At 39.7% G+C, this 12,335-nt stretch overlaps 1 protein-coding gene across 1 annotated transcript in view; it reads right to left on the bottom strand.

Moving 5' to 3' along the window:
- Positions 1-11,722, bottom strand: part of CLDN18 (claudin 18) — a gene marked incomplete at both ends in the record, with an annotated part of 33,767 nt that extends 22,045 nt beyond the window's left edge. The window contains one exon of the mRNA XM_081302724.1: positions 11,503-11,722. Within this exon, the coding sequence (XP_081158850.1) occupies positions 11,503-11,722 (220 nt within the window). The remainder of the gene's footprint in view (positions 1-11,502) is intronic.
- Between the last annotated feature and the right edge of the window lie 613 nt (positions 11,723-12,335).

The raw sequence follows: 12,335 nt of genomic DNA, 5'->3' as shown, positions 1-12,335 counted from the left end.
CTTCTATTTTATTGGAGTATAAGGATTCAAAATAATTTCTGATTATCTTCTGTATTTCTGAAGTGTCTGTTGTGATATTGCCTTTTTCATCCCATATGCTAGTAATTTGAGTTCTCTCTTTTCTTCTCTTCGTTAGCATGGCTAAGGGTCTGTCGATTTTATTTATTTTTTCAAAGAACCAACTTTTAGTTTTGTCAATTTTTTCAATTGTTTCTTTTGTTTCGATTTCATTAATTTCAGCTCTGATTTTAATTATTTCTTGCCTTCTACTTCTTTTGCTGTTGTTTTGCTCTTCTTTTTCTAGGATTTTGAAATGAAGTATGAGATCATTTATTTGTTGGTTTTTTTCTTTTTTTAAGGAATGAACTCCAAGCAATGAATTTTCCTCTTAGAACTGCTTTCAATGTGTCCCATAGATTCCGATATGTTGTGTCTGTGTTTTCATTTAACTCTAAGAATTTTTTAATTTCCTCCTTGATGTCTTCTAAAACCCATTGATCATTCAGTAACCTATTGTTCATTCTCCAAGTGATGCATGATTTTTCCTTCCTTCTTTTATCGTTGATTTTCAGTTTCATTCCATTATGATCAGATAAGATGCATGGTATTATCTCTAGTCCTTTATATTGTCTAAGAGTTGCCCTGTGACATAATATATGATCTATTTTTGAGAAGGATCCATGTGCTGCTGAGAAAAAAGTGTAACTGCTTGATGTTGGGTGGTATATTCTATATATGTCAATTAAGTCTAGGTTGTTAATTGTGTTATTGAGTTCTATAGTTTCCTTATTCAACTTTTGTTTGGAAGATCTGTCCAGTGGTGAGAGAGGTGTGTTGAAGTCTCCCATGATTATTGTATGGTGGTCTATTAGACTCTTGAACTTAAGAAGAGTTTGCTTGATGAACATAGCAGCACCATTGTTTGGGGCATATATATTTATGATTGTTATGTCTTGTTGGTGTATGGTTCCCTTGAGCAGCATGTAGTGTCCCTCTTTATCCCTTTTGATTAACTTTGGCTTGAAATCTATTTTGTTTGATACGAGTATGGACACTCCTGCTTGTTTCCGCAGTCCATATGAGTGGTATGATTTTTCCCAACCTTTCACCTTCAGTCTATGTATATCTTTTTCTATCAAATGCGTCTCCTGTAGGCAGCATATTGTTGGGTCTTGTTTTGTGATCCATTCAACTAGCCTGTGTCTCTTAATTGGTGAGTTTAAGCCATTAACATTTAGGGTTATTATTGAGATATGGTTTGTTCTTCCAGCCATATTTGTTTATTAATGTTACTAAACCTGATTTGTTTTCCTCTTTGATTATTTTCCCCTTCTTTACTGTCCTACCTCCCACTGTTGGTTTTCATTGTTATTTTCCATTTCCTCTTCCTGTAATGTTTTGCCAAGGATTTTTTGAAGAGATGGTTTTCTAGCTGCGAATTCTTTTAACTTTTGTTTATCGTGGAAGGTTTTAATTTCATCTTCCATCCTGAAGCTTAATTTCGCCGGATACACGATTCTTGGTTGGAACCCATTTTCTTTCAGTGTTTGAAATATGTTATTCCAGGATCTTCTAGCTTTCAGAGTCTGTGTTGAAAGATCAGCTGTTATCCTGATTGGTTTACTCCTAAATGTAATCTGCTTCCTTTCTCTTGTAGCTTTTAAAATTCTCTCCTTATTCTGTATGTTGGGCATCTTCATTATAATGTGTCTAGGTGTGGATCTCTTATGATTTTGCACATTCGGCGTCCTGTAGGCTTCTAGGATTTGGGATTCTGTCTCATTCTTCAAGTCTGGGAAGTTTTCTCGTATTATTTCATTGAATAGATTGTTTATTCCTTTGGTTTGGAGCTCTGTGCCTTCCTGTATCCCAATGACTCTTAAGTTTGGTCTTTTAATGTTATCCCATATTTCTTGGATGTTCTGCTCATGGTTTCTTAGCAGTCTTGCTGAGCTGTCTATGTTCTTTTCAAGTTGAAATACTTTGTCTTCATTGTCTGATGTTCTATCTTCTAAGTGATCTACTCTGCTGGTAGTATTCTCAATTGAGTTTTTAAGTTGGTTTATTGCTTCCTGCATTTCTAGGATTTCTATTTGTTTGTTTTTTTATTACCTCTATCTCCCTGTGTAATTGATCTTTTGCTTCTTGGATTTGTTTATGTAGTTCATTGTCAAAGTGATCTTTCATTGTCTGATTTTGCTGTCTCATGTCTTCCTTGAGACTCCAGATCATCTGAAGCGTGTATATCCTGAACTCTTTATCTGACATTCCATTTGTTGCAGCTATTACCTCTTCTAGAGTTGAGTTGACCTGCATTGCTTGTGGTCCTTTCTTTCCTTGTCTTTTCCTACTGCTCGCGTTTCTTTCTGCTTGGTGAAACTGTTGTGTTTTTGAAATTTTCCCTCTATTTATTTATATTGCTCTTGTATAGTTGAAAAATCTCCCTTGCAGGGCAAGTAGTGGCTGTGATCCTCCTCCAATTGGGGTGATCTGTCTACCACGCTGGTGGGCCGCTAGGTCTACTCTGCCGGTCAGTCACAGGTCCGCCTACCCTGCAGGCGCGTGGGGTAGCTCTGTCACTCTGCAGGTTGCTGGGCCTGACCTGCTGGTGGGTCGCAGGTCCTCCTACCTTGCAGGTGCGGGGGGAGGGGGTGGCTCCGCCCCTCAGCAGGCCGCTGGGCCTGATCTGCCGGTGGTCACAGTTCCGCCTACCTTGCAGGCACTGGGGGAGGGGGCGGGCCTGCCCCTCAGCAGGCCGCTGGACCTGTTCTGCTGGTGGGTCGCAGGTCCGCCTACCCTGCAGGCTCGTGGGGAAGCTCTGTCACTCCGCAGGTTGCTGGGCCTGACCTGCTGGTGGGTCGCAAGTCCGCCCACTTTGCAGGTGCAGGGGGAGGGGGCGGTTCCGCCCCTCAGCAGGCTGCTGGCCCTGATCTGCCGGTGGTCACAGTTCTGCCTACCTTCCAGGCATGGGGGGAGGGGGCGGGCCTGCCCCTCAGCAGGCCGCTGGACCTTTTCTGCTGGTGGGTCGCAGGTCCGCCTACCCTGCAGGCGCGTGGGGCAGTTCTGTCACTCCGTAGGTTGCTGGGCCTGACCTTGTAGGCACTGTGGGAGGGGGCGGGCCTGCCCCTCAGCAGGCCGCTGGACCTGTTCTGCTGGTGGGTCGCAGGTCCGCCTACCCTGCAGGCGCGTGGGGCAGCTCTCATCCTCTGCCCTTTTTGTATTTTATTTAGAGACAGAGTCTAGCTGAGTTGCTTAGGGCCTCACTGAGTTGCTGAGGCTGGTTTTGAACTCATGATCGTCTAATCCCAGCCTCCTGAGCAATAGGGATTATAGGCATTCATTACTGTGCCTGGCAAGGCAGGCTTGTATATTAAAAAAAAAAAAAGCTTATTGGTTTGGTTTCCAGCTACCCAGTTTATGGTATTTATCTGTAACCTCTTCCCATATGTTGGTTATAATGCCACCAAAACAACAAGTCAGAAACAGAAAAATAAAGAAATAGGTTGTTATAAGCTATGTATTCTCATTCATGGCAGTTTCTTCTCCAATTTCCTTATGTAGATGTTTTATGCCAAATTTTAAAATCAGAAAAAAGTTATTCAGGTATAACTTAATAATGAATTAAGTTTTTCTTCTTGGTTGAAATGTGGCAGTGACTTTATTTATTTATTTATTTATTGAAAGAAGTAAAAGTTAATTTTAAAGGGTAAACTAAAGCAGTCTTAACCCAGGAAGAAAACTGAATTAAAAAAGAATTATAAATCTACATACTTCTGTGTTTTAAAACACATATAAGGTGGGAGTTTTTACTTTCTTGTCAATGTTTGTGCCCTGAAATGAGTGGACCATTGTGTTGGTTGTCTGTGCCAAAGAATGGTTGGGGATCCAAGAAGAAAATTTGATGTCCTTGTTTATGGCAAAGGTTTCGTTGAAAGGAATCAAATGTTAAGCTCTTGCACTAACTCGCTGTCTGATTCTGTTTAGTATAATAGGTTTGGTACAATTTTGTTTAATCACCTTTAAAATGGAACAAAATGTTTTTCTGACTTCCTCAGGGAAACCATCCCTGCATTCTGGTTTAATTATGGTTGTAGTAGTATCATTCCAGATTGTAAGTTTCTGGGAGCTTATGTTATTTTACTGACATTGGAGAAATTATTTCCACTACTTCTGTTAACAATTTTTTAGGAGTATTAATAGAACACCTTTTGTGGTAATTAGGCAAAAATGGTGGTACAAATAGCAATATAAAATATTATAGCCAGGAATTAGGAAAGAGTAAAGCTAATTATACTAACTAGAAATAATTGACACATTAATTTTTCTTTCAATAGATTACCACAATGTACATATTCCTAATTTCTGATTCTACATTTTGGTGTTCATAATAGAAAAGTTAGAGAAAATTTTAACAAATCACTCATAATTTTAACTCTATACAAAACATTTGCCAGACTTCTTTCATTTCTGTTCTCTTTCTATATTTTTTATGAGATTAAGGGATTATATGGTTTGATGTCTTGCTTTTTCTACTTCATTGTAGTTATGTAAGCTTTTGTAGATGTAATTTAGTAAGAGTGTATTAATATATAAAGGTATTATTATTCACCTAAACAGTGTCTCCTCCTCCTACACTACCACCACCACCACCTCTCCTCCTCCTCCTCCTCCTCCTCCTCCTCCTCCTCCTCTTCCTCCTCCTCCTTCTTCTTCTTCCTTCTTTCTTTCTTCTTCTTCGTATTGAGGATTTGACACATGGTCACTTTAGCACTAAGCTACATCCCAAGCCATTTTTATTTTTTATTTTGGGACAGGGTCTCACTAAATTGCTTAGAATCTTGTTAAATTGCTGAAACTGGCATCCAAATTGCTATCTTCCTGTCTCAGACTCCCAAGCCGCTCATATTACAGGTATATGCCACTGTGCCCAGCGTGTGTCCATTCTTATATAGGTAAATTGTATCTTCCCTCAGTTTTCTTCTGTATGAAAGCAACATTATGATGAACATTTTACATGTGACCCTTTGCCAGCATTTCTGGTGACTGTTTTTTTTTTTTTTTTTTTGGTACTGGAGAATGAACCTAGGAGCACTGTACTGGAGCTATACTCCAGCCATTTTTAAAATTTTATTTTGAGAGAGTCATGCTAAGTTGCAAAATTGTACCAAACCTATTATACTAAACAGAATCAGACAGCGAATTAGTGCAAGAGCATTACATTTGATTCCTTTCAACAAAACCTTTGCCATAAACAAGGACATCAGACTTTGAACTTGCTGTCCTCCTGCCTCTGGCTCCTGAGTTGCTGAGATTACAGGTGTGCACTCCCCTGGCCAGCTCTGATTCTTTTAGGATAGTTTCTTAGAAGTGTGAAATTTCAAAAAACTCGTTTTTACATAGAACTATGTTGCTTTTTATGAATTTTATTCCTAGCAGCAGTATTTGAAAGCTCTTACCTACATTGTGAATTTGATATTATACATGATTACTTATTTTAATTTGCATTATTTGATTACTGAGTTGAACTTTTTTTTTTGAAGTAGTTGGACACAATACCTTTATTTTATTTATTTATTTTTATGTGGTGCTGAGGATCGAACCCAGAGCTTCACATGTGCTAAACAAGTGCTCTACTGCTGAGCCACAATTCCAGACCCTGAATTAGAACTTTTTAAACAGATATTTAAGAATATTTTTTCCTTAAAAACTTCAGTTATTCATTAGAGTTTCAGTATTTTTCTTATCAACTTATATGAACTGTTTGTTAAGGATCTTAGGACATCATAAATAATTATAAATTATAAAATTTGTTTATATTTATAAAAACAGCTCAGTTGTTTGATTTTAGTTTCATTTGTGTTTTTAGAAAGAAAAAACATGCAATGTGTCTCATTTGTGTGCTCCTTGGTGCCTGGTGCATAAAATGTGCTCAATAAATATTTGTTGAATGATGTAGTCAAACAAATTTACTTTTCCTTCTCTGAGCATTGTGTTCATGCTTAGAAAATTATTTTCCATTTAGGAGATAAAATTATAAAAATTTAAAAATATATAAAAGTATTTTATGTGTTTTACATTTAATTCACCTGGGATTTATTTTGGTATGCATTTGAGTTGATACTATCATTCTTTTTTTCCTTCCAAAAAAAGCTAGTCATTAATCTTGTAGCATTTATTGAATAACCTTCCCTTTTCCCCATTGCTTCGTAAAACTTTCTGTAACTTTCACGAAATTCACTTTTGCGTGTCATTTTAGGTTTTATTTAATAATCTGTTTGTTCATGCTTGTGCCAAAACACATTTTTTAATTATCAAAGCTTTAAAATTTAGTTGAACATCTGGTAGAGTTAGCTCATCACTTCATCACTCTTAAACAAATAAACAAAAACTTTTAAGAGTTCCTTATCTACTGCTTCTTAGAGGTATTCGCTTTGTCAAGTTCCCAGAGAACTTTTACTGATAGTTTCATTAAAGTTTCTTTGCAGTGCTGGGGGTTGAACACAGGACTTTGAGCATGCTAGGTAGGTGCTCTGCCACTGAGCCACATCCCAAGCCCAGATTAAAATTTTCACAATGGAGAAGAGCCCAGGTTTTGGAGAAGTTCTCTTGGTTTGAATCTTCACCCTGCCGTTTACTCCTACAGTGCCGCCAATAATTATTTTTTTGTTTTTGTTTTTGGGTACCAGGGGTTGAACTCAGGAGCACTCAACCACTGAGCCACATACCTAGCCCTATTTTGTATTTTATTTAGAGACAGGGTCTCACTGAGTTACTTAGTACCTCGCTTTTGCTGAGGCTGGCTTTGAACTCGTGATCCTCCTGTCTCAGCCTCCCGAGGTGCTGGGATTACAGATGTGTGCCACTCCACCCAGCCAGGCAATTTTTTAGTCTCTCTGTGTCTCAGTTTCCTTGTATAAAATGTGTATAAAATGGGGATAATAATAGTCCTTATCTCGCAGGGTTGTTGTGAAGATTAGGCAGTTTACTTAAACTTATATAATTGTATACATTGTTGGTTTATAAATGTTAATTTCTTAGAAAAGTGGCACATAGAAATGTCTCAATAAATTCTATTATTATTATATATTTATTAGAGGCAAATGTGCATTTTTATAATTTTCTCATGAAGGAACCTGCAGTATGTATTTCTATGTAGGTATTTTAGAAATTTCTCAAAGCTTTTAAATTTTTTTTTTCATTTTGATTCTTGCAAAATGCTAAAACATATTGTTCCTTTTTCATTTCTTTTTTTTGTACTAGGGATTGAACCCAGGGTCTTAGTGCATGCTAGGCAAGCCCACTACCACTAAGCCACACCCAGTCCATACATTATTATTAAGTATTTAACACATCACTGTACTGTGTTGCTTCCCCTTTCCCTGCCCATCACACATAGACTTGAGTTTTTTTCAATTCCCTGAATACCTCTCACTTTCTCTTCTCATTTACCCCTCTCTCTTTTTCTTCATCCTCTTGGGTACCATGTTGCTATGAACTCAGTTCACCACCATTTCCTTCTGGCAGCCTCCCTTTCTTCATGATCTCCACCCTGTACTAGACATGGTACTTATTACCCCCTCATTCCTGTGGTTCTTAACTGGATGAGTTGGCCCCCTAGGTAATATTTGGCAATCAGGAGACAGTTTTGATTGCCACAACTGGGGTGAAGGGGGCAATGCTACTCCTAACTTAGAGGCTAGAGATCAGATGATACTAAATATCCTGCAATGTACATGATCCCCCCACTCCTGAATGTCAATAATGCTGAGGTTGAGAAACCCTGTATTGCAATGACTGTTTACTAAATGTCCCTGTGACATTTATATTACCCATATGTAGACAGTCTGGGATATAGTAGATGCTCAACAATGTTGAATGAATAAACATTTCTTCTAATGCTACAAGTCCATGTCATTGTTTATTTCCCAATTACTTTTGCATATGAGAAGACCAAAGGCCTTTGCTTTTTCTTCCTTGTGTGCCCTATGAAAGAACCTGTCTATACCTAGTCAGCCCAGAACAGGTTGACTGCTGGTTATGAGACAACTTCTAGGAAGGTGACCTATACCTAAAGTTTTTCTGGAGGGTTTGATTGTGTCTTGTTGTTTCTCTTTGAGCCTGAGAATCTGTGTTTGCATTCTTGGAGTGTATAGCTTCTTAATGGAAAATTTAAAATTCTGAGCTTTCATTTCAGTGGCAATGGAAAACAAATTAAAACAAATGTTCCAGATCTGCTTGTTGGTCACTAATGGTTTATGTTTATGTTGGTGCTTATATTTGTACCAGGGGTAGCCAAATGAAGTTCTCAATTGCTAACAAACAAAGCTTCTCTGTAGCTCAAATAGAAAACAGAGCTGCAGGAATTTCTCCCCATCCAGTGGTACTGCAAGTTCAAAGGCTTATGCCTTGGTGGTTAGTTCATTAGCACCACCCAAAAGCCGCTCACTATCATGTCTTTGAACACAGCTGATTACAGTGATTATTGGGGGAAATACACATTAAGGAACATTCTCTGTGCAATTCCAGAAATAATTGGTCAAGAAGGCCATTAAAGCCAGATTTCAGGAGCTCCCCAAAACAACCTTTCCTTAAATGAATATGACCACTGTAGGGAACCATGGAGTCACAGATACCTTATAACCACAGATGTGAGAGGATGGTTCCTTGCCAGGGTGTGGCTAAGTGTGAGATGTGATCTCATCAAAGTTATTAATACTGTTTTGTAATGCAAACCTATGTGAATAGAGAATTTGCATCAGTAATATTGAAGTTAAAACACTGAAACAAGGTGAAATCCAGAGGAGACTTGAGGCAGATCCTTTGTTCTGTTATACCTAAGTGGAAATTAACAGCATGCTTCACCCAAATTAAGTTTTAAATTTGAGCTTAGTTTTGATTTAATTTATATTATATTTGCAAGTTTGGTTTGGTTCTTGGGCAACACTTTCATGCATAAGGAATTTAAATTTATTGTTACAGTTGTAATGTAATAAAGTAACTTTGAAATAAACAGATTAACAATAATTAAAATAAATAACATTTAATAATTTAAATCAACTCTGAGTGTCTGCTAGAATAATTTTAAAATGGGATTTCTATAATACTTTCTTTGTAAAACCCTTATTGAACTATCTAGTCATGGGATTTACACACACACATTTACACACATGCACACAAGGTATAATAGGCAGTCTTGGTCTGCCTTGTTTTCAACTCTTGGAGCATGGGCAAGTCACCCTGACCCTGTGAGTCTGCATACTTCATCTGTAACATAAATATGGGGGATGTTGATTACTGCTGTTAGTCCAGGAGGAAGTCTGGGTGGGGCTGCAGAACCAGACTTAGGCTAGAGATGAGGACAGAAAGGTACCTATGTGGTGGAGATTTCCACTTTGGGTCAGGAGAGATTTCTGCTTTGTGTCTTAGAGCCTTGGGGGATTCCTATTAGGCCTATGCACTGGAGCTTAGGCTCAGACAGGAAAGGTTTAGAGCCCTGGATACCTATGTAGGTGACCTTGGACAAGTTATTTAAACTCAGTTTCCTTGTCTACTAGGGTACTATAACAATCACATCAAGATCACAAGGCGTTTGTAGAGACCATACAAAATATTCAAGGCTTATTCAGTGTTAGTGTACAGTTATCCATTGCTGTTTCCCCTTTGTGAAGTAGTGTGGTAGCTTTCCAGGTACTCATAGGAGCTTTGTGGTATGAGGTCAGCTGTAGGCTGATTTTTCTCCCCTGTGGTCTCTAGATCTGCATAGACCCATGTCCTACATTCTGATAGGTTTTGGGCATTTTGAGTCTGAGGTGAGGGAGGATCCCAAGAGCAGGTGGCTAGACCCAGAGCTAGAAGGGGTCAACAGGACATAGAGACATAGAAGTAGCTCATCTTCCCTCTAGCCCCTATTGAAGGGAGACCCACTGAATGGTAGCTGGTCACATCTGGCTCACATTCTCCTGTTGATCCTCAGTCCTTCCCTCTCACCCTGGTTCAATGGCCTTTGTCTTCAGCTGTCCTCCTGCTTTGATTTATTCTGCATTCTCTTACAGATTAATATTCTTGAAATACCATCATCTTAAACAAAAACAAAACAAAACAAAACAAACAAACCTCTCACGGCGCTTCCAAACACCATAGCCTGGCACTCAATAATCTTTATAATTGTCCCACATAAACCCTCTCCACCAGCCAAGGTCATTCTCTCATTTGCTCCTGAGTGAGATGTGGGTGGCCTTTGCCCATGATTTTTTTTTTCTGTAATGCTGCTCCCTCCAAATCCTAATCACCTTTCAAAGGTTCTGTGTGACTTTTTACCCTTGGTTGAGTTGTTTTTTTCCTGAGCAGATTCATTGCCATCTCATGTTTTCTCGAACTGGCCCTCTGTCCTCCTCACTTGGCACCTTGTATTACCCATCAGGGAGTATGGTTCCCTATTTTGGGAGTGTTTTATTTTTGATTAAGATTATGATATTTCAGAATTTGAAGTTGTAGGGAGCGCTCCATAAATAAATATTGAATGCATAAAGGAATACATATGTCCAAGGTCTACTTGTTACCTTTCTTATGTGTCTCGATCTTGACCCTACAGTCAAATGGCAACTGTAGGTGGGAGAAGCCCTGTGGTTTCTATTTCTGATTCTCCCTACAATGCCCAACATGATAAATTCCCCTATCTGAACCTTGATTTTATTCATGGAAGGAATAAATAAGCAAAAATAAAAATGACAAGTTTGTTCATTGTCTTATTCTATTCTGAGTGAAAGACACTTTTAACATGACTTGAATTTTTCAAGTTGAAATGACCAGTCTACTTAGCAATCAAACACACAATCCTTGTGTAGCTAACATGCCAATCTGGGGAAGGGACACCATGGTTATAACACCTTTCCCCTCATGGCAGAGCTCATCTGCCATGCAAAGGCCTGGGTGGGATGTCTGGTATCTCATCCCTTGTAATTCATACTTTTCAGGAGGTCAGAAACCTGGAGTCCAGAGCAGGGGCTTATCCAGCACACTCCAGAGAACCCTAGCTCTCTTTCTCTGGTCTTTCCCTCTGCCCCAATTCTATGGCTTCTTCTTGCTTAGGCATCCCTGAAAGCTGGGAGCTGGAGGTGGAATTGTTCAGGAGACAGGCAGTCCCCAACTCGGTGAGGGGAATCTTGGGACTAAAGGAAAAAAGTGACTAAAGTCTTAATCTCTTGAGTCCTGGTCTTGTGCATGATTGAGACTATGCCTTTGCTCACATAGGAGGTATTAGAAAAATGTGACCCTGGGGAAAAGGAGGCATATTCTAGCTAGGGAAACAGGAGCTCCAACAACTCCAGAAAGTTTCTTTCCCTAAGGTTCCTATACTTCTGTTTCAACCCTTATGATGGCTGCAGTTGCCTTTGTCAGAAACAAATGTCATTTCCCCCATCCCATGGTCCTCCTGTCTGGGACACCTGCCATCTCCTCACCACCCCAGCCTCCCCAGCAGCCAGCCAGGAACCCGGCTCTTACCTGGCAGTCCCAGCAAGGTGAAGTAGCCCCGGCACTCGGTGAAGCCAGAGCTCTCTCGGACACAGGAGCGCCACAGCCCTTGATAGTTGAATACAGCTGTCACTGGATTGTTGTACAAGTCTTGGGTACTCCACTGATCCATGCAGGTGGCAGCAATCATGCCTGCAAACCCAATCATTGAAACTACAAATCCCAAGCCCTGGCAGGCAGTCACAGACATAATGGGGTACAGTGTTGACACAGAGTGCCACAGGACAAAGGACAGCCCAGTTCTGAGAATGCTGAGTGTAGGGATGGTGTTTTCTTGCAGAGGCTGGTGCCCACGTCATAAATAGGTCATGTAATGGAGGGGGAGACTCACCAGTGCCACCTGGGCTTGCCTTGCTCCTTTATCTACCTAAGTGAGATAATTTCTATAACATGGTACCAAGAGCCATTTGTTTTCCACCATATGTACACTCTACTCACTGTTTACCTTTTGAGGGAGTTTCTTTCCTGATTAGCCAGGTTCCCCTTTGTAGAGGGTAAAGCGAGTGTAGAGGTGGCTGCATGGGAGGTGCTGCAGGTTGGTCCTGTGGGGACTGCAGTGGATAAGCCAGAAAATCCTTGGAGACACAATGGCTTTGTTCATGTGGCCCTCCCAAGTGAAGGGACTGAGATATACATGCCGCCATCTTAGTCAAAAAATGTAGGCAAAGCTGGTTAGGAGGCATGAGGAATCAGCATTGATTCTTACTCATCATAGTAGTTATGTTCTATAAAGTCACAAAGGACACTGAGTAAGTAAATACTGAATCATTGTTCATTGGGGCAAATATAGGGTTAGGTTCCTG

This window comes from Spermophilus citellus (genome assembly GCF_964194105.1).
Source record: "Spermophilus citellus genome assembly, chromosome: 7".
Classification (NCBI taxonomy): domain Eukaryota; kingdom Metazoa; phylum Chordata; class Mammalia; order Rodentia; family Sciuridae; genus Spermophilus; species Spermophilus citellus.
The sequence above is the reverse complement of the archived record's forward strand: the minus strand, read 5'-3'. Positions and strand labels throughout refer to the sequence as shown.